Source organism: Lasiosphaeria miniovina (assembly GCF_030549165.1).
Source record: "Lasiosphaeria miniovina strain SMH2392-1A chromosome Unknown B0T26scaffold_3, whole genome shotgun sequence".
Taxonomy (NCBI): domain Eukaryota; kingdom Fungi; phylum Ascomycota; class Sordariomycetes; order Sordariales; family Lasiosphaeriaceae; genus Lasiosphaeria; species Lasiosphaeria miniovina.
Genome location: NW_026848222.1, coordinates 2239430 through 2260314, shown reverse-complemented (window position 1 = coordinate 2260314; position 20885 = coordinate 2239430). Strand labels below are relative to the sequence as shown.

Below are 20885 nucleotides of genomic sequence, written 5' to 3'. Positions count from 1 at the left end.
GGGCACATACCCCGGGAGCCCCTTGTTGCCAGCTAGCCAGCCAGGCGTGAGTGGGTGTTGTTGGAGTTGGTTATTTGCGGTCTGATCAGATATCGTCAGATTCGGGGCGCGGTTGTCAAAAAAGAGATATACAAAAAATCAAAACACCGCCATTTCTCTTCCATGTACACATATTTCTTTTTCTCTTCCTATGTCCCTTTTTTTTTGGTTATCATCATCATTATTAAACTCGGGTCGGGACTGACTTGGTTAGGTATGGGGGACAGTTTGCTTTTTTCTCTGGGTCGGTACGGCACGGCGGGTGTGATTGATGTGATGGAATGATTTCACATGTACGGAAGGACGGGTTTTCAGACGATCCGATCGATGGGCAATAGAGCGGAATTCTGATGTTGCTTTTCATGCATTGCCACCTATCTCCTTCGTTCTCTGGTTTTGCCCCTCGTACGCCGTCATGCCAATGGTGAGCGACATGTCGGTGAGGCGTGACGGCGCTGCTTGCTCCCTTTCTCTTTCCTCCTTTGTTTGTTCGGGGAATCTGGATGGGATGGTGATTGATGGATGTTTGATTCTGAAGGGCAGTGGTTTGATGCTGGCATCCATGGACGAGAAAGACTTGAGGCGTGCTCACTTCGAATCTAGGGCGTCTCTTTCTTCCTCCTCTCTTTTCTCACTAGAGGATTGTTTTATTTGTTGGTCTAGAGGGTCTAGTCTAGTCTCATATGCCCTTCACTAGATCAGCCTAGCGAAAATAGCATCCTACCAAATTTCCAGGATAGCCAGAACACAGCAAAGCTAACCAGAGTGTGGCGAGCGGCAAAATAAAGCACCTACCTAAACCCTCGCCTCTCACCTCCCTTTTTTCGTTCTTTTGGCTCGCTTACTCAGTCGCTCCGCTCCAGAAATCCCGGGTCGGAGCGGACCTTGGACTCGAATTTCTTCCACCATTCCTCAAACGCCTTGAGGGGCACCACCTCGACCTGGCCGGCCGTGCCGCTGAAGCTAGCCAAGAAGTTGAACGCGTTTTGTATGATCCGCTGGGCGAGAACTATGGTGGAAGGCTGCTGTGCCTGAGAAGAAGAAGTTACGGGGACCAACGCACCGCCGTTACTACTTGCCGACTTGGCGGCCGCCATCTCGGCCATTCGGGCGCCCACCGAGTCAGCGGGCTCGAGCGAGATGCCCAGAACGACGTTCCCGGCGGCCGAAGAAGCGCTCAGCTTGAAGATGGCACTCTCCTTGCCCGGGCCGATACCGCCCAGGAACTTGGAGGCCGGTCCGTCCTGGCCGGGGGTCACCAGGTAGATGGCTGCGGCGGTGCCCTCGGGGAGCACGATGCCGGGGAGTAGAAACACTACGATGTGCGAGAAGGAGGGCGAGGCTGACGACGGCGACGGCGACGGCGAGTTGGCGGCTGGGATGGCGAATAAGAAAGTAGTCGGCGTAGGTGTCTCCGAGGGGGACACAATCACCGGCTGGCCCGCAGGGACTAGGCCGAAGAGGGGTTGAGACATGGTTACGATGTCTGTCCAAAGACAAGAGACCGGGCGGGCGGGTTTGCGGAAAGGAATATGGGAGGCGCGATATAGAGCACGTGCTATAGTATATATGGTCCTAGCCTGTCCAAGGCAAGGGGGGTTTTCCTCTCTCCCTGTCCGTGAGTGCCGCTACCGTACACGGTTCGCTTATTCCCCGAATTCTCGGCTCTGGCGGCCGGCTCGGATTGTCACCTGCCCGAGTCTCAGTGCTAGTGGTGTGCTCGAGTGATAGTTGACAGTAACACAGGCTAAGGCTAGTGATGGATGGTTCTCGGTCGTGCTCTCGGCGTTCGCGTGCTCGGAGTGGTATGACGGGAGTGCAACCGGGCGTAGTGCCTGCCAACAAACCTGGAGTTGTCTCTACACTACGGGACTAGTGTTCGAGGTACCTAGTCTACCAATGTTAATGCCAATGGCAATGGCAATGGCAATGACAATGCAGTTGCCGATAGCCTTGAGAGCGGGGCTCAAGCCGACAAGCCTGGTTTAGGCAGGAACCTGGGGGGCCGTGACGAGCGCTGCGAGTGACAGAATAATGACGGACGGGACGGCGGGGCCGTGTAAGTATTGCACGACACGATAGGAGGGAGTCCCGTCAACTGGGGCCCTGGCTAGGGTAGTCTAGTTGGTGGCCGTGCTTGAGATGGACGGACGTGTTGGCGAGCTACCTAGGTAGGTTGGTAACCAGCCGCAAGGGCACGCACGGGTGAGGTGTCGGTTGAAGCTGTATGGAGGTATAGTACTGTACGTTTTCGAATACCGATACCTGCGCTGTGGGTGGATGCGATCATGCAGATAGCCAATGCAGGCGGACAGGCGGGCCAGCGACAAGTAATGGAAGCAGGGACCAGGGGGGTTGCGAGTCTGGGTGAGCAACCTGAGGCGACCCGACGCAATAGATAACGGTCAGAAACCTAGTGAGCGCGTGCAACGAATGCTGTCAATGTGGACCGTTCGCTGATGATCTGCAGTCAGTCAGGCGATTATTCCGAAGCGGCACTCCGCCCTCCCTCAGGCAACTCTCAAAATCGGTAGCGAGGGGCGCACACGGCTTGTGCGAGCGTGCAGCTTAATAAACTGCTCCAGTCGGGTCCAAGTCGTCTTGGTGTGGACGGTGTAGGTAACTGGTGTTATCGCAGTGTTTACCTCTTGCTCGTCCGAGGGCGGGAGCGCACGCGCATGCAGGAAGACTCGTTAGTGATTAAATAAGTCAAAGTCGTTATAACGGTTGACGTGCAGATGCTGGTTGGTCGGGTAGGTTGGTTCCTCCGCTGCGCTGCGGCTCGGCGACAAAACGACCTAAAAATTGTTACGTATGGGCAACCCCTCTTCCCCTCAATCCCCTCTCGCTGGGCTGTTTTCCCCTTTCATTGTTCCTTTACCCACATGCCATACCTCATAGGAATAGGAGACCGGGAACCGCAATGGTGAATTTGTCAACCTGGTCCCGGCTTCCACGAGGCCGGCCAAAATGATCGGCAGTCGTCTCGTCTCATGACGCTAGGTTCGAATAACCGTTAGACTGTCGTCTGTGGTTCGCACGTCCAAGGTAGGGTTTGCACGCCAGGTAGTTCGCGCAAGAGTGAGCACTAGAACCATCGCCCAGCTTCTAGACTCGAGCGTGATCTGCAGCTGCCATGCCATACCAAGACACCCCAGAAAGCTGAGACCTAGTGTCGCTGTGCCGTCCCGGGCCGTGGTGGGGTTGCAGGAGCCGACAAGTTACAACCCTTGGGTCTTGGAGAGCACCCGACGCGTTTGGCTGCTCGTTTGCTTCTATCCCCTTGGACTTTGCCTCGGCACCAGTCGACCTTTTCTCCGCGCCAAGCAATTTTGGCCAAATAGTGAGGATCACTCTGGGCGTTGTGGGTTAGGAAAATGCCGTCAATTGGCCTGAATGCCTTCAATTACCTTATCTTGGTATAAAAGTGGGTATTTACAAGGTAGTTTTACCGGTGCCAAAGCAAAGTCCAAGGGGATGAAGTCCATGTCTTGCTCCCTGCCCTGCCCTGCCCGCCTTCGGATTGGAAACCGGGCATGGACTCAATGGGAGTGCGGCTCGGTTCCATTGCCATTGGGTGCCCGCTGGAGGCACATGCTTTAGGCCAGTGCCCACTCACCTAGGGCGCCGCTGGGACGGGAACCGTGGTTGAGCGCCCCGGCTCGGGGCGAAACCGTTGGCTTGTCAAGCCGGACGCAGTCTTGGCGCACACCCGAGCAAAGCTGGGCCATCACTATCGCAGTTTGAAAGACGGGACTGATGTCCAGCGACCCCGAGCAGACCGAAGTGGCTTTTTGTGATAAAGGCGCCATTTGGCTGTGCCCTTTTGAATTGCCGTGGATCGCCTGCTTGCCATCTCCTTCACAGCTCTGCCGAGTTTCATGGTGTTGTACGAGCCGCCCAGCTCCATCCACGGCAGTCGCAAACTCAAGTATTCGTACCTACCGTACCTTACCGTGTCTATCTATTCCGTCCGTACCCTACCTAACAATACTTCTGGCACGTCCCTGCCGTTCGGAACCCGCATTCGGAACCGGAAGCCCTCCCAAACACCAATCCTCGGAAGAGAAGAAAAAAAACTCGACCTCTGCCGCAGCCATGACCCGTCGGTTGGCCAATATCGATTTGTTGAACAAGTGCGATGTGTAAGTCTTGCTGTGTCTTGTTCAATTTCCTCTTTCCTAATCTGTACACCCCCCCATGCCCATGCCCCCCTAGTCAGAATTGCACCTGCGCGACCCCTCTATGCGGCCGGCGGCGAAGGCGTCAATCCCGGCCCGCTTCTGGAAACCCCCTTCTACACTTGCACACCCCCCCTAGCAACGCCCCCCGAACCATGCTGTGCAACAAGGCATGTGCGGGTCGGCAGTCGCTGCTCGCTAGTTTGGTGGCGCGCCTTGTGCATTGGCCGTATCTGTTCTTCGGGCTGGGCAAGGCGGAAAAAGAAAAAAAGCAGAACTCAAAACTTTAAAAATAAATGCAAAACTTACGAGCATCGCAAGCGTCTTGGAATTGGCCGCTTACTTTATGATATTGCGCACTGAAGGTTTCCGGATCCCGAAAAGGACCCTGCCGGCTATGCCGAGCTCACGAACGCGCTCTATGCGCTCGTCTGGGAAGACGGCGATGGTTGGTTCCCGATCGGCTGGCTGCCAATCGCCGTCGTCGATGCCCTGGTCAAGACGCCCACCAGCGTGAGGGGCCGCATGGATATCAATCCTACCGACCGGACCGTGGCTCTCTTCCACGAGCTCGACACGGAAGAGGAGCGCACCCGCCTTGTCGCCCAGCTGACGGCGTACTGGCGCAAGAACCAGAAGTTCCGCTTACTCAAGGGCTGGCGCGACGAGATCTGGCCCGTCTACGGCCGCCACGGTGAGCTCTTGTTCAGCATGGAGCGTGCCGCCATGGGCCTCTTTGGCACCACGCGGTACGGCGTGCACATGACGGCCTTCATCCGCCGCCGCGACGCCGACAGCAAGTACGACTTCCGCATATGGGTCCCGACACGGTCCACTTCCAAGTCGACGTACCCCGGCATGCTGGACAACACCGTTGCCGGCGGGCTGATGACAAACGAGGACCCTTTCGAGTGCGTCATTCGCGAGGCCGACGAGGAGGCTTCGCTACCCGAGATGGTCGTGCGCAGCTATGCACGAGAAGTCAGCAACGTCACATACATCTTCATCACGGACGAGCGCTCGGGCGGGGAGCCTGGCTACATCTATCCAGAGTGCCAGTGGATTTACGACCTCGAGCTGCCCTCTGACGGGAGCGTCATCCCCGAGCCCAATGACGGCGAGGTCGAGAGTTTTAGCCTGCGCACGGTAGAGGAGATCCAGGAGCAGCTGGCCCAGGGAATGTGGAAGCCAAACTGCGCCCTGGTCATGCTCGATTTCCTTCTGCGTCACGGGATCTGCACACCTGAGAACGAGCCTCACTACCAAGAGCTACGCACCAGAACACATCGATACATATCCTTTCCGGGGCCGCACCACAGCTTCCATTAGAGACGACTTCCAGATACGACACAGAGTGCATTTTGAAATAGACGCGCCTTTTCCCCCGGGTATCTCTTAATCCACATTTCGCCGGGGGGGGCTTTCCTGCCCATTTTGGTTTCCTTTCCCCGAACGCCTATTTTCCCCAACTGTAACTATCTAGCTTCGAAGCAACCTTGGGGGCTGTGGCGCACAATGATGAGAAGGAGTTTTCTTTTCTTTATAGATGTCGTCGTCCCCCCCATTCAATTCCCTGTACACCCAACTAGTTTCATCTTCCCACTTGGTCTTTTCTCCCACGACCGGAAACAATGTGCGCATCTATAGAATACTTGGCAAGAATTCCTACTTCTTAACCAGGAGATAGACATAATCGACGCGCAGCGGCGTGAGCCTCTTGTACGGCCCCTCGAGCTTCATGAGTAGGCCCCCAAATGAGATGTATGCCGTGCTGTTCTCCAGGTTAGCCATCTTCTTTGCACGCATAGCAGGCCTTAAACCACGGCGACACTCCCGTTCCATAGGCCATTCCAGTTGCTCGCTTTTTTGGAGGTGGGGGGGCGGCATTTGCGAAATCCCTACTCACATTGTCTGGCCGTCGCTGCCGTCCTCAAACTTGTACACCTTGCCGTGGCACACGTAGTCGTAGTTGTCGGCGAGCGAGGCCCTGTCCTCGTCCCTCTTCCGGTCGTCGCGCCAGCCCTTGTCGTCCTCCTTGGTGCCGTCGAGGTTGAGCGTGCTCGCAACCACAATGTCAACGCTATCGCCGACCTTGGTCGGGAAAAGCTCCTTGTTCACGTCCAGCTCTATGACCACGCTGCTCGGCTCGCCGTCCTCGGACGAGTTCCCCACGTTCTTGCCGTACAGCCGCTCGCACCGGTCGTACTTCTTGTCGTTTATCTCGTCGATCGTGAATCGGTCGTGAAAGAGAAACGCGTCAGATGTCATGCCCGCCATTGCGATTTTTTGGGGGGGTTTATTGTGGGGTTGGAGTTTTTTTTTTTTTTTTTTTTTTGGTAAGAGGGCGCGGTTATAGCTGGAGGGGCTTGGGGAGTGGTTAGAAGCGTAGTGTTGGGCGAGGTTTTGATTGGCAGTCTCTTTTGCAAATGCGATGCGTGGTCTTTAATGAGGTTTGACAAGGGAAAAATACGTTACCAGCGTGGCCGTTCACGCCAAGGCGTGGTGAAATACCCCAGCAGGTGGGGCTCTATTCTTTATTTTGGGGTGACCGCCGCAAGCTCTTGCAGGGGTTCCGCTTCCGGCAGGCAAAGACACGGAATATGGGTCTTCTTTCAGCAGCAGCAGGAAGCTTTTCCTCCCTGACGACGGGAAGGACTCCAACTACAACCTAGCATTGTCCCTTCCGTTTCCGCAGGCAATCTTTTGTTTTGTTGGTAGGATATTAAACGGCATACTAACAATGTCGTTCACGAAGAAAAATATGGTGCTCTCGACAGCCCGCCCTGGCCGCCCGGCAGTGGTGCAGACCAAATCAGAGAAGCCGCAGCTTGCGCCAGGACTGCGGCCGTCGCCTCTGGAAGGCAGGCCCACCACGTCTACTGGAACGGCCTCGCTCGACCAGCTCCTTGCCGGCCACGGCGGTCTCCCCATGGGCACGTCGTTGATGATCGAGGAGCAGGGCACGACTGACTTCTCGGGCGTGCTCTTACGGTACTATGCTGCCGAAGGGCTCGTGCAAGGCCACCAGGTGCATGTGGTGGGCTTACCCGTGGAGTGGAGACATCAGCTTCCTGGCGTGGCTGTTCCCGACGCCAAGTCAAAGGCGGCGCAACCGGCAGCTCCCGTCGAAGATAGGATGAAGATTGCGTGGAGGTACGAGGCCTTGGGCAATGCATACAATGCTGGGGCCTCTGCGGGCCGGGTCGACAGCAGCGCAGCTTCGGTTTTCTGTCACGCCTTTGATCTGACCAAACGCCTTGCGTCGACTTCATGCAAAGGGTCGCTAAATTCTACTCCAAGCACCGGCCCGCCAACGCTCGACTCGGCTGCCTCCAGCACCGTCTCCCCATTCGCTGCTATCATCAAACACCTGAGATCCAAGCTGGAGGCGGCGCCTGCGACGGAAATCCACCGCCTGGTTATTCCGAGCCTTCTTCTGCCAAGCCTCTACGCTTCTCGATGTTGCCAGCCGGCTGAAGTCCTGCAGTTCTTGCACGGACTGAGAGCCTTGCTTAGGCAATACAGTGCCCAGCTCACGGCGCTCATCACGCTTCCGACGTCGCTTTTCCCACGCGGCTCTGGCCTCGTCCGCTGGATGGAGCTTCTCTCTGACGGCGTGGTCGAGCTGATCCCTCTGCCCGCCAACCCTGGGGCGGCAGCGCCACCCACCTCCTCTAAGACAGACTCGAGAAACAGCGACCAGGCCCAGGGGCTCCTCAGAATACACTCGCTGCCCGTGTACCATGAGAAGGGCGGGGGCGGGGCCGAGACAAGCTCCTTCCGCGAGAACCTGTCGTTCAGCTTGAGCGCGTCGAGGGGGTTGGTCATCAAGCCGTACAGCCTCCCGCCAATGGAGGATGACGACCACAAGGAGAAATCGCCTGCAAGCACGATTAAAGATGGCATTGATTTTTGATTATTTCACAGTTCCATCTTCCGAGTTTGTTGACCTGTGTTGATGGTTTTTGATCCCTCCTAACTTGAGGTTCCATTGCCTAGATGCTGAGCCTCAAGCACAAGACACCCGCCAAGCCTAAGCCCGCTCGGTGCCAGGTAGCCTTACGTAGCCCCACCAAAACCGCCCGCAAGCGTTAGGCAATTTCAGGTTGGACAGTGGGGTGCAGCGCAAACTCAAAACTTACCGCTCGAAATTTTCTGCCACAGCGCAAACCTATAAAGGATGTAGAATCCTTCAAACCCAAGACTCATCTTCTCCCTCTTCACTCCTTGGCTGCGCGCCTGCAGTCAATCAAGACGATTGGTAAGTCACAGCTTCATTTCTTACACATTTCTCGTGGCGCGAGTGTTTCACCATGATTATGAAACAAACGTATAATCTGTCAATCCCCTGAATTTTCACTGTGATGATCAATACGGAATCCAAGGCTTATGAACCTACACTCCAATTCACATTCAATGTTCCCATACCTGCACCTATTTTGGACCGCATCTAATTGGGGCATTATAGAACATCTTCAGCCGAGATAATGGCATCGCCGGTGGCAGATCGGCAGGTCCGCATCTCCAAGATTGCGGGTCGATACCTTGTCTTTGACATTGACGACGTCGTGCACATTAGGCGTCAGCATGGAATCTGCAGCGTCTTCACAGGCACCATGCCGCAGAATGCCACGCAAAACGTCCTCCTCGGCTTGCCCGTTGAACTGTACGCGGAAGAGGCTCGGCTCCTGGTTGACAAGAAGGCTGCGTACATCGCCGATGAGTCGGCTGACCATCTGACCCAATTGAAAACAATGGATGAGACTGCTCGCAGAGAGTATATCGCGTCCCTGAAGTCGCAGCGCAGAAACGCGCAGCTGGTGTTCGCGGATGCGAAGGCGAGGTCGTTGGCGAAGCACGCAGATAAGCGGAAGCCATCGCCGCGGGACCAAGTATCTAAAGATGGCCCGGCCATTGGCAGCGGTCTGGACGACAAGAAGACGAGCATAATAGACGGGGCCGGTGGAGATACGCTATTCGACTCTCGGCCAGTTTCCAAGCCCGTTCCGAAGACAGTGACTGTAGAGGCCATGCCCGCCATCACGCCCACCACCAGCAATGCGCTGATCCGGCCGAATCCTAGCAGCGTTGCTGCTCTAGAGTTGCCTTCTTCCGATCTCCTTTTGGCGTACTTGAATGCAAGGGGATATTTCATCACCCCTGGGCTCCGGTTCGGGGGAGACTACAGCGTCTACCCCGGGGACCCCTTCAGATTCCACGCCCACTACCTGGCCAATAGCTATGGGTGGGATGAGGAAATCCCCATGCTCGATCTTCTCACCAGCGGCCGGTTAGGCACGGCCGTCAAGAAGAGCTATCTTTTCGGTGCGGCGCGTAATGACCAGAAAGCGGCAGGGGGGCCCAATGTGTCCGCCGATGGCGATAAGGGCGGAGACGAGGATGTGCGGGTCTTCTGCGTTGAGTGGGCAGCTATGTAAGAAGCATGGTTGGGCATTTCTGTGTCGTTTATATCTCCTTTTTACGCGGTTGATACCCCATTTGAATACGAATCTTTAGCGGTTACCATACTACGCCTCTCTTGGTTGCAGAAATCTGTGAATATCATGGTTGGGTTGTGATGTGAGCTGTTTGTTGGCGATGATGTAAATCGGCTTTGGTTCTACCCATCTACTCACTTGATTGACTCTAGAGTCACGTCACCAGTACACACGACCTTGCAGCCCTTGGCCTAGCTTGCCTTGTTCACTACATAGCGAGGACATGGGACTTCACTACGCGGCCTATTGAGGTCTTGAACGATGAAAAGAAAAAGGAGAAAGAGAACAATGTTACCAAAACTTTCAAGATGCCTGTCTGCGCTGCCAGCAAATGAACGAAGCTTTTGGCGCCTTACGGAATCTTATTTGTACATAGGTATTCTGCAGTGCATGCATTGCAAAAGGGTCTAAGTATGTACCTACCTAAACAGACCTTGCAACTTCCATCCTCCAGGCCCCTGATTTCGCTGCCGGTACGTACTGTACATATCTAGGCGGGGGATTCTGGGGCCAAGGGAGGCGTGGAACTGGAGAGGTGACGGCTGGCTGGTTGATCCCATGGCATGGCATGAACGGACGTGATAGGTTACCGGGCTTGCTGCTCACTGACTCGTAGCTCCAAGGAGACCTTCGCCGAGCGAGCCTTGTGCGGCCAAGCTCAATCCGAGTGTCACCAGTGCGGTGTGAGATGATGAGAGATTAGTAATAATTATTTCATTAGTGTTAACCGCCGCTGTATCCGTAGTTGGTACGGACGGTCCTAAAAGCCTCGCTCGTCATGACGCATGTCATGACCCCTTATTTACCCTGGAGAGCAAGTTTCTTTGCACCCGCTCCCCCATTTTATATATACACATGTTACTAACACACGCTTTTCTTTTTCTTCTCGCTTATTATAGAGATATTCCCAATTCGCTATTCCCTCCGTGCTCATCTCATAAACATCGTCCCACATCGTCAACCCAATCTCGTAAATAAAAAAAAGCCATCATCACGAGGACCCAAGGATGCGCGAGTACGCATCCTCCACCTCGCCAGCCAGCTCCAGCAGCGACACGATGACTATCTGGTGCGTCAGGTTGGGCAGCCGGTCGCGGTTCAGGCCGATCCACTCGAGCGGCGGCGTGGCCTCGCCCATGTCTCGTAGCTGGGGCGTCTCGATGACGGGCGGCTCGAGGGCCGTGTACTCGTATTTGGACTGAGGCACCTTGACCTCGGCCGTGATCTTGTTCGTCGTGAGTGGCTCCTCCTGTTTCTGCTGCTGCGAGGATGTGGATTCACCCGCCGCGCCGTCTTTCAGAGGCTGCTGCTTGTCTTCGGGTTTCTCGGGAACTCCCGTCACGCGAATCGCTGTGACGGGCGGGAGCTCCTTGCCCCACGTCTGGGCGAGCGATTTGACGTGGTTGGCCCACATGCCGCGGATGAAGCTGATGCGGCTGTAGTTCCAGCCGACCTCGACCTTGCCCTCGAAGGCACTCTTGAAGATGTACTCAATCTGCTTCGACTCTGGGCGTTGCCACGTCTGCATGACGGCCTCGACCTGGGGCACCTTGAGAATGGTTCCTCCGCGGGAACCCGTTGCGCTCTGCACCACGTCCTCGACCGACAGCTCGCTCAGCGTCTTGGGCGCACCCGCAGCTCTCACGCCGGCGAGTCCGATGCGCAGCTGGCCGAGTGTCAGCCCCAGAATGCTGTGGATGCGGCCGTCTTCTATGCTGGCCGCAAAGTGCGCCTGTGCGTTGAGGGCCTCCATCTTGAAGACTTGGTGGTCCGAGAAGGTGCTCGGGAAGACACCGAGGTTGAGCTTCTTCAACGTCACCACGACATCCGTGTCTAGCGAGATGGGAGACTTGAGAATGTCGCCGTCCACCGACTTGGCCATGCTGAGGCGCTGGATTACTGCTGCGGCCGGTGCCGAGACAGACTTCCTTCTCATGAATCTTTCAATCTCCTTGAGGGACGTCTCAAAGTTTGCCTTGCGTTCCTGGACCAGCCGCTGGAAGGCCTGGTATAGGGCAACCCCCTGCGAGGCCGAGCTTGTTGTCCCAAAGACCTGGACGGCCTCGCCATCGAATATCGCAACGAGCCGGTCTCCACTCCCCTGCTGGCCACCCCGGACATTGTACATAAGGAGTTCCAAAGACGTGATATCGGCGACCAAAAACGCCTGGTAGTCGAAGGCAGCCTTGACCCTGAACTGGCTGAACCCAACCGACGCCTGGATCATGGGCGTCTCGTTGAGCGCCCGTTCTCGCTCGGGCCATTCTATCGAAGTACGCAGCTTGAAGTCCTGCAGCGCAACAAAGCCGCTCATGCGGCCGGCGCTCTCAATGCCAATCATCTTGAAACCGAGGCAGAGGTTTTGCTTCCAGTCCGATGTCTTCTTGGACAAGATCCAGAACTCGCTGATCGAAAAGATAGCTTTGCCGAGAGCCTGCCCGAGATCGACAACAATCTTGAGGGCCGAGATGGAGATGCTGGCCGTCCAGGGGAAGGCTGCAGTTGCGGCCACCTGTTGGTAGCGCTGTACTAGATAGCCTTGGGACGTCTCGGTGGCGAGTTTGGCTGCAGGGGTGGCACCAGAACCTCGCACCACCTCGTGGGAGAGGAAGATCTCGCGAGGGAGCCAGATCTCGCGGAACAGCATAAAGTCGTGCAGCTGCTTTGCATTTATCGACACCTCCATCGGGCTGACCTTGACAATCGCAGATAGCCCATTAGTGCCGCTGACGTGTTTGCTGTTCATGAGCGAGAGGACGATTGACTCGACCTTGAAGCTGCCCGTTGACTCCCTCGAGTAGACGTGTTGGACAGACGCCTGGAGATTTGAAAATGTCCCCGAAGCGGCGAAGAAATTGCCCTGGTCTAGCGAGCGAACTGTGTTCACCGTGAAGTAAACATCCCGGAAGCTGGCCGTAGCTGCCACCCGGGCAATAGGTTGGCAACTCAACGAGAACTCTTGCTTGCAGATGCGTAAGCCAAGGTTCAGCTTCATTCGGCCAAGAACAGCTGTTGGGTCTGCCGTCAGTATGTTGTCTTCCTCGGTCTGCTTCGCCTTGGTTACGGTTTCTTGCGCCGGAACATGGAGCTTGCCGTCGGTGTCGGTGTCGCCGTTGCCGTCACGGGTGCTCACAACCGCCTTGATGCTGTTGCTGATGTCCACGATCAAGGGCACCACTGACGGGTATAGGATGTTGCTCGAGGCATCTATTTTGACCTCTCCGTAGAGAGATGGATTTTCTATCCCGTCGTCACGGTACTCAACCTTACATGCCAAGCCGGGAGACCGCAGGACCGTCGTTGCTGACTCGTCCTGGCCCAGCGTCCCAGGCTTCCCAGGAATGTTCGGCCGAGTTGGTTTCGAGGCCGAGACCAGGTCGTCGGGAGCTCTCTTTCCTGTCAGGTACACGACTGCACCGGCAAAGTCGGCATCGACAAGCAGAGATTCTATCCTTCTACTTCCTAAAATGCTGCCTTGTCGGGATTTCTGTTCTTGTTCGGGGGCGGGTGTCGACGCTGGCGCGGCCGGACTGGGATTCCAGTTCAGAGACGCCCGCTGTGCGTTCTTGGCTGACAGGCTAATGGAATCCTTCAAATGGGCTGCGGGAATGATGAAGCCCGAGGTCAGACGGAGATCCAGCGACTTGCCCACCGCCTGAAAGGCCAGTCGGCGTGCATCTGAAGTGGACACGTAGGCGATGTTGAATATGACTTCTGGGAGTAGGGCCGAGTTTGGAGAGCGCAGCCTCTTGTCGTCTTGCGAAGCCATCATCTGGACTTGAAAGTTCTCGATCGTCAGCCTGGCCGAGTTTCTCGTGCGAGTGCCAAACTCAATCCTCTCAATGGAGAGCACCAAGTCCTCCTTGCCAAAGCTTGGCTCCTCGTCGGGCTTGCAGACCAGCCAGGCCACGTGTATATTGCTCGTCTCAAATGTGTACGTGACCGAGGACAGGAAGGCATCGATAATGTCTGTTTCCTCCCCCTCCTCGGCGTCGTTGATGGTGATGCGGGGCTTGGACTGTCTGAGCTTTCGCAGGTATTCGAGTTCTCTCGACGTGTCGAGGTCCTTGATTTTATCACCCATGTGACCCAACACGTCCACGAAGGTAGAAACCGTGTCAGGAGAGAGGTTGACCTCGAACGTGTCGCTCTTTACGTTGAAGAACCTCTTCTCCTCGCCGTCCTCGCCGGGCCGCGACGAGGCGGTAATCAGAGCCCCGAAAGCCATGTTGCCGCACGAAGTCATGGAGTCGGCAGTGCCCTTCTGAATCCCAAAGGTGATATGCCGCAGGTTGACGTGGAACTCGGGATATGTTAGGAGCGGGCCGTGCTGCTCGACTCTATTGGCGATACCCAGATTGATGCTGTCGAGCGCGAAAGAAATATGGGCCAAGGGCGTCTCTTCAGATTTGAGAGGGCTGTTTCCAAACACCTCGAGACCGGCCGATGTCAGATGCACCCCGTACGCCAGGACGGTAGATTCCTTCTGAGGAGCAGTATTCGTTGCCTGAACGTCCCCGACCACGTCTCCGATGTGTTGCTGGATCGTTTTGCTCTGCTGTTGTAGCTCGCTGATAGAATTGGACACTTCAGGGCGGTTCAGAGCCGAAAGAAGGCTATAGACTGCCGAGGCATCCAGCTGCACCAGCTCGAGAGACGCGAAAACGTTGATGGACTGCTCTCCTTGGTCCATGTGGCTTATGACACGTCCATTCGTAGGCGGTATCTGAAGAAGGGACATGCTGCGGGCGACGTTGTTGACCTTGATTTGCATCTCGTGCGAGTTCTCCTTTATGTCAAAGTCGAAGATGATCTCCTTGCCAAAGTTGGCCGCCATTGCTGCTCTTGAAACCGTCCCGTGCACTGTATATGTTAGGGTCCGAAGCAGGGGCACGCTGATCGTGTACTGGTCCATGAACATGGCCACATTCACCCTGAATGCAGACAGTCGATCGACGATTTTCTTTCCAGGTGAGACCGGCTGGGATGAAGACGGGAGCTGCTGCTTTATTCTGTAGATCTGGGCAAACTCATCTCGAACCACGAGGTCCAAGACCTCGGCCAAGTTGATTGGGTCTTGTTTCACAACCAGGCTCAGGTAGCTGCTGCTGGCGGTTGCCTTGATTGTGTGGCTGTTAGTCGTCTGGCTCGATCGCGATTCTTGCGACACAAAGATGCTGGGCTTCTCGAGGACGAATTTAGCAAGCCCCTGAGAATGACTCCTCAGGCTGGAAGTCGCCGAGTCGCAGCTCAGAATGAAGTTGGTGTCGAGGAGACTGTTAGCCCCCATCTTCGTGAGCAACGAAGCTTTGGCTCCATTTACAAAGGAGGAAGCATGGAGGTTGATAGCCTCCAGGGCAAGGGACCCTCGCCCAAGGGACACTACGCAGTGCATAGTCTGCTCTCGTGTCTTCTTGGGGCTAGTAGCGGCTGGGGCCTTTTTCGGCGACGCTGCCGGCCGGGATTGAATCTTCCTCGCCAACTTGATCACACCATCTGCCAGTTGGCATAGCTCCCAATTGAGATTGATAGCAGCATCCCCACACAAGACATTTAAGATGATCGAAGGATGATCCGCCTCGGCGGCTCCCCGAGCGGCATTTTCCTCTGCTTGAGGTCTCGACTCGAGCCTCGTTGTGAGATCTAGAATTGTGATTTCGTTTTGCTTTGGGCCCGGATCAAGTGCAATCTGGGTCTGCTTGATCTTAACAACAGCGAGGGTCGGCTTCTCCCGTGCGGTAGGTGTTGGGGCCACTGGCGGCGGCCCGAATATCAGGTTTAGAAGCACGCTCTCTGATAGGTTCTCTAGGTCCCAGCTCCTCCATTTCTCAAAAGCCTTGACAACCTCTTGTCTAGGCTCTGCCGGGACATCCTGCGAGTGATTCATGCACTCAAATCTGATCCTCTCTTTGTCGTTCTGGTTTTGCACCGCCCATATCTGACGAAGCCGCATGATAAGCTTCCACGAGTCAAAGGTCCGCAGGTGATGTGACGCAGAACGGAGCACAGACGAGGGCCGAATCAGAAACGATGGGTCCGGGGTTCCTTGGCCGTTAGCAACGAGCCGCAGGACCATATTCTGCACCATATTCTTCTCTCGTAGTGAGACCTCGGCCAGAAGAGCGCCAATCTCGTCTCCCAGAAGGCTTGTGCGATGAATGAACGACGCCAGGTAATCAATCTTCTCAGAAAATGCGCTCGTACGGATATTGCCAACTTCGACATCTAGATACGTGATTCCCCTGCTGCCTACTGATGCCATCACATTCTCTATTTGGGCCAACGCAGCGGTGTGCGGGCTCTCCATATCGCTATATTTCTCAGCCACAGAGACCCCGACCGACTGGAGCCTCAGATGAAACGAATGTCGTGTTTCGCTCGATTCAGGCTTTGAGGCGTCTTGCCATTTGGTCTCGGACCTCGAAGCAAGTGCTAGTTTGGTGACTGCGATGTCAAACTGGTCCTGCTCTCCCACAGAGACGTCTGGCGAACCCAGTTCAGATGAGTTGGCGAACCGAATAGTAGCCCGCGGTAGTCTTACGAGTACATCGCTGATGTTTCCTTTCATTTTCTGGCGCTTCTGCATGCCAAATATCTCCGACATTGAGCTAATCTGGAGCGAGTCCAGAATATTATCAGGGTCCGATGGCTGGAGAGACGACATCAAAGCAATTGCGTGGCGTAACGACGTTGGATTACAGAACGCCGAAACGCCTGTTGGAAATTCAAGCATGATGCTCGAATACGCACAATCTTCGCTCAAGAGATCTGGGTCAATATCCCCGAGATCGAAATCGACCGAGTCTTTGTCGGCCTCGTCACCGTTCGCTTCGGATTTCTCGACGTCCGGCATCAGCCCTTCTTTGTAATTGGGTCTCACATTTTCCAGCGGAAAGTAGGGCGCAAAGTACTGGCTTGAGAAGGCAACGGTATTGTGGAACACGTCCGGGCGCTCTGTATTGTCCCCAGCCGTACTGTAAAAAGCAGAGTGGCGGGTCGAGGCAGAAACTTCCCGGACCTGATGAGAAGGTCGTTTCTTGACTCCCGGCTTCTGGCCGACGGGGCCGAGGGGATGAAGCCGATCACCGAGCCCGCTCTTCACGTTTAGCTGCCGCGAGTTGTAGGGCTTGAGAATGCTGCTCTGATTAGAACTTGCGAGCGACAGGAAAGAGCTCTTCTGCCGTAGACGCCTGGATCGCCTTGACGTCTTTGTCGAGGCCAACGAGGACGCCCTGTCGTCCTCTATTTCCTCAACCGTGGTGGGCAAGGGGATGGGCGGAACGCTCTGCGCAGGAGGGTCCACCGGAGTTAGGACAAAGTCCTCTGTGAGGCCAGGCAGAATGAGAAAAGGCGCCCTGTGCGTGCGCTGGTCTTCACGACGAACTAGCTCCTGCTGCAGCTTCCTCTCGCTCGAAAAGTTGATCTTCCGTCCAATGATTGCGATGCGCACGCTTGTCTCTATGAGCGCATCTGTCTCGACTGGGTGGTGGGTTCGTGTCTTGTGTCTTGTAGCTGACTCTGCGTTTACGCAAGAGAGCTTGATGTCGGGAATTCGAAGGCTGGCCCGTCTGGAATAATGCGACCGTGCCCAATCATTGTAGTTGACGTCGATCGATCCCGTCGAGATTAGAAACGCAGCCTCGTCAACGTGGACCCAGAGCCGGATCGACTGCACAGCAACACGGAGAAACGTGACGTCGTAAAGTACAATCGACGAGAGAGAGATGAGCGCGTTTTCGTCATCGTCAAAGGTGAACCCAAACGCCTTTCCCCCGCTGATAAGTGTCGTCGAGAACTCAGTCGTGCACTCGCCCGTGACTGCGCCAGCCGAAACATCCCAATTGCATAGATAGGTGGGTTCTATTGGTGGAAGTCCGAAAAGACGATGGCCGTGTATATGAAGGCCATCGACAAAAACTTGAGTGCTCGATGTTGCGCTGACTGGGGTTTCCATGCCCGACTCGGCGCTGCCCAGTGACAAGTTGAGAGGAGCCACTACCAAGTCCAGGTCCATGTAGTAATTGGTGAAGCGCACATCGAGGCCTAAGCTGGCCGTGTCAATCTGGACATGGCGCTGGGCAGAATAGAGGTTAGATACGAGCAGAAATCTGGGGTCGTCCGCCTTGATACTAAGTATGACATCCAAGTCGTTCGACTTCTTTGGGGGCGGCCTTGTCGCCAACTCGGCTTCAGGGTTTTCTCCTTTCAGGCGCAGCGCCTCTTGATACTCTTCCAATGTCTTAAAGTGGACGTCTTCTCCAAAGTAGTTGTCCTTTATCTTCAGAAAATACCTTACGACGAACCCGTACAGATGGATGACTGGAGACTGGCCGGTGACATTCAATAACAAAGTATCTGTGTTTAAGGGCGAGGTCGTCAAGTTATAGTGGTAGGTGCCGTCGATCAGCAAGTTCTCCAAACGGCCAATCTCCTTTGAGTTCAGAAATAGCGCTTGCGTGTTCCACGGAGGAACGTGAAGATCAACCGATGCAGTGTCGGCACGGATGTCGAACGGGATGGTGTTTTGGTTTGGCCTGAAGTTGTCAATGGAGATGCATGTGGTTGAGCGGAGCAGCGGGCTGCCAATGACAAGGTAAGTATTGTCGTCGAGGTCAGTTGGGTTGTCAATGATGTTGGCGTCGTTGAGATTCAAATAAAGCTGCACCTTCTGCAGCTCGAGGTCGATATGGTACTTGAAAGGGGTAAAAACAAGATAGTCGGGCGGGGGGCCGCTGGCCCAGTCGCCGATGAGATCAGTGAGGAGAAAAACATGGTCTCTTAGCAGATAGAGCTTGAGCTCTTCGCTGACGATATTGAAGCGCCATTGGCGAAGGCCATTCCACCGCAGCGGAGTTGAGAGGTCGCACGTTATCTGTTGTCGGCGAGACCTCCAGAGCAGCTCGTGGTTGATACTACTTGAAATGTCTATGCTCGGCATGTCCAGGCTCAGCGAGGTGGCAAACCCCGGAGCACCCGCCACCATGTCCATTGAATAGGACATAGTCGTGTTAGTAGCAACCGTGATGTCTAGCCACCCATATGGCCGTTGATGCACCGCGGCCGCCTGGTCCGACTTCTTAGATCGGCCCCGTGCTTTGCGAGCTTCGCGGCCGCGACGAGGCTTGGGAGCAGGTTCCTTGTCTTTCCATCTCCAGTTCTTGGACTCTTCCCTGACCGGGACGCGAATGGTAACGTAGTCTTGAAGTTCCACATAGAGCTTGAATTGCGTGGCCACCCGGGGGGCGCCAACGGGCAGGCGCGCGGCTGGCTTCGCATCTTTGCATAGGCTGGGGACAAACGTCCGCTGGAGGTCCGCTCGATGTCTATCCGCCCACGGTCCGTAGTTGATGGAGCCGCCTTTGACCAAGAGGTTGATGGCCCAGGCCGGCGGCACGTCGCCGTTGATGTTGGATAGCATCTCGGGCGTCTTCTCCTTCATGTTTGCGGGGTGGTCGCCTCGGACCCTGCCAACCACATCCCAGAATATGTCAAGCGAGGCCTCGGGGCTGTCCAAGATGGTCGGCACAGCAGCGTACTCAGAGGAAGCCCAGCGAGCCTTCTGGTCATCGCCATCATCGTAGAGGTACCGCGAGAGCCCCTGCCAGCGACTTGATCCAGGCGCCTGGCTCGTTGCAGTTCCGACGGCCCTGCTCGAGCCGATGGAAAAGGACTCGACAGACTTCCCCCAATACGGCACCATATTCCGGAGGCTGCCGAGCACCTTGCGCTTTTCCCGGTGGAACAAGGACCGTGTAGTGGGGGGCGCCGTCTCTTGCGCCGCCTGCCGGTCCCGAGTTGCCCGGTCGGCTTGTTCCTCTTTGAAATCCAAGTTGTCCTTCATCTCAATCACCGGGTGCTTGAATTTGAATCGGAAGAACTGCCGGTACGGGTCTGGCGTGTCTGTCTCAGACGCATCTATCTCGCCCGTCATCGAGTCGGCCTTGACAATCAGGACAGCCTTGGTGTTCTCGTTGCCCATGACCAGGGCGGCCTTTTCACACACCAGGTCAATCGGGAATAGTTGGAGCAGCAGCGACAAGTCATCGCCCTCGTCAGGCGCATTGGGGTCCTGCTTTGCACTGTTTCCGGGCCCTGACGAGTGGAGGCTAGAGGTGCGCTTTTGCGCGAAGCCGTCTTGCTGTTGACCAGAAGCATGTTGGGCTATGCCCGCGCTCTTGCTCTCGCTCTGGTATGAGCCACAGGCCGAGGATGCATTCCCAGCCGCCTCGAATCGCCGAGATCTGGACCGTCTCCTCCTCAACTGAGCCGAGACGTCCTCCTCTTCCTTGTCGCCAACCACGCTCGGAACGGCATCGTCGCCTACCTCTTGGGCATCTTGCAGCCCTGCCAGGACCGAGTCGTAGGCTGGGCTACGGTTGTACACGAACCACTCCAGGCCAACAAGAGAGACTTGTATGCGACAGGGCAACTTTGTGGAGAGATCTTTGGCGGCAGCATCGTCACTGCCCTTTGGGTCCTTTCCTTTTGTGATCCTGACTCCGCGCACTCGACGCAGCCAGTAAGCCCAGGTGATGTGTCCGTTCTGCACAAGGATAGTCTCGTTGTTGCCGTGGTATCTCAGGCCGGTAAAGAAGATTCGGCCGGCGAGCAGGGATATCTGGAGCGCCTGGATGTCGATGTAGACCCGATGTCGATGCCACGTCCATGTCCGCAAGCCCCACGAGACAATGGATGCAAATACTCTGTTAAAGTACAGCAGGGAAAAGACGGACCTGAATGTCGGGTTAGCAACAGCAAATGCCCAGTCCATATCTCCCCTAGTTTCGCACTCACAATGCACCGCAGCCGATGAGCGCCCCGAGGAACAACCTGCAGAGTCCCAATGGTTAGCTAGCTGCCCGAACCGACCACCGAAAGGCTATCGGGAAAGAGGCATTCTTGAGTGCCGGGACAGCACTGCTTACGCATTGAACCCTGGGCCGTCGTTTGAGGGGGGAGGACCGCCGGTTTGTGACATGCTGCTCGCCCTAGCCCTTGGGCAAGCTTCCTACGCAGCGTGTCTGCGTCTCCTCCCGTCGTTGAGTCGACCTTCGCAATGCGCGACGCTACTGCCAAGCCCCGTCGAAGTAGAAAGTCGCGCCTTCGTCCATTCCGATGTCCCAGGCCCCGAATGGAACTAGCAATTCAAAGAGCGAGCTCTGGAATA

At 55.8% G+C, this 20885-nt stretch overlaps 5 protein-coding genes across 5 annotated transcripts; 3 read left to right on the top strand and 2 right to left on the bottom strand.

Moving 5' to 3' along the window:
• Positions 1-884: 884 nt before the first annotated feature.
• B0T26DRAFT_674001 (uncharacterized protein) lies at positions 885-1514 on the bottom strand (the record flags this gene model as incomplete). Its single annotated transcript, XM_060439661.1, has 1 exon — positions 885-1514. One exon carries the CDS (start codon positions 1512-1514, stop codon positions 885-887), a length of 630 nt encoding a protein of 209 aa, XP_060298201.1.
• Positions 1515-4137: 2623 nt separating this feature from the next.
• Positions 4138-5549, top strand: B0T26DRAFT_642825 (NUDIX hydrolase domain-like protein; the record flags this gene model as incomplete). Its single annotated transcript, XM_060437479.1, has 2 exons — positions 4138-4184; positions 4586-5549. The coding sequence occupies 2 exons, from the start codon at positions 4138-4140 to the stop codon at positions 5547-5549; spliced, it is 1011 nt and encodes a 336-aa protein (XP_060298200.1).
• Positions 5550-6291: 742 nt separating this feature from the next.
• B0T26DRAFT_739546 (Elongator complex protein 4) lies at positions 6292-8136 on the top strand (the record flags this gene model as incomplete). The annotated part of the gene is made up of 2 exons (XM_060443726.1): positions 6292-6450; positions 7048-8136. The coding sequence occupies 2 exons, from the start codon at positions 6292-6294 to the stop codon at positions 8134-8136; spliced, it is 1248 nt and encodes a 415-aa protein (XP_060298199.1).
• A 571-nt stretch (positions 8137-8707) lies between these two features.
• On the top strand, positions 8708-9658 carry B0T26DRAFT_641418 (uncharacterized protein; the record flags this gene model as incomplete). Its single annotated transcript, XM_060437337.1, has 1 exon — positions 8708-9658. The coding sequence occupies one exon, from the start codon at positions 8708-8710 to the stop codon at positions 9656-9658; it is 951 nt and encodes a 316-aa protein (XP_060298198.1).
• A 1051-nt stretch (positions 9659-10709) lies between these two features.
• On the bottom strand, positions 10710-20696 carry B0T26DRAFT_749693 (uncharacterized protein; the record flags this gene model as incomplete). Its single annotated transcript, XM_060445140.1, has 3 exons — positions 10710-20451; positions 20513-20548; positions 20644-20696. 3 exons carry the CDS (start codon positions 20694-20696, stop codon positions 10710-10712), a joined length of 9831 nt encoding a protein of 3276 aa, XP_060298197.1.
• Between the last annotated feature and the right edge of the window lie 189 nt (positions 20697-20885).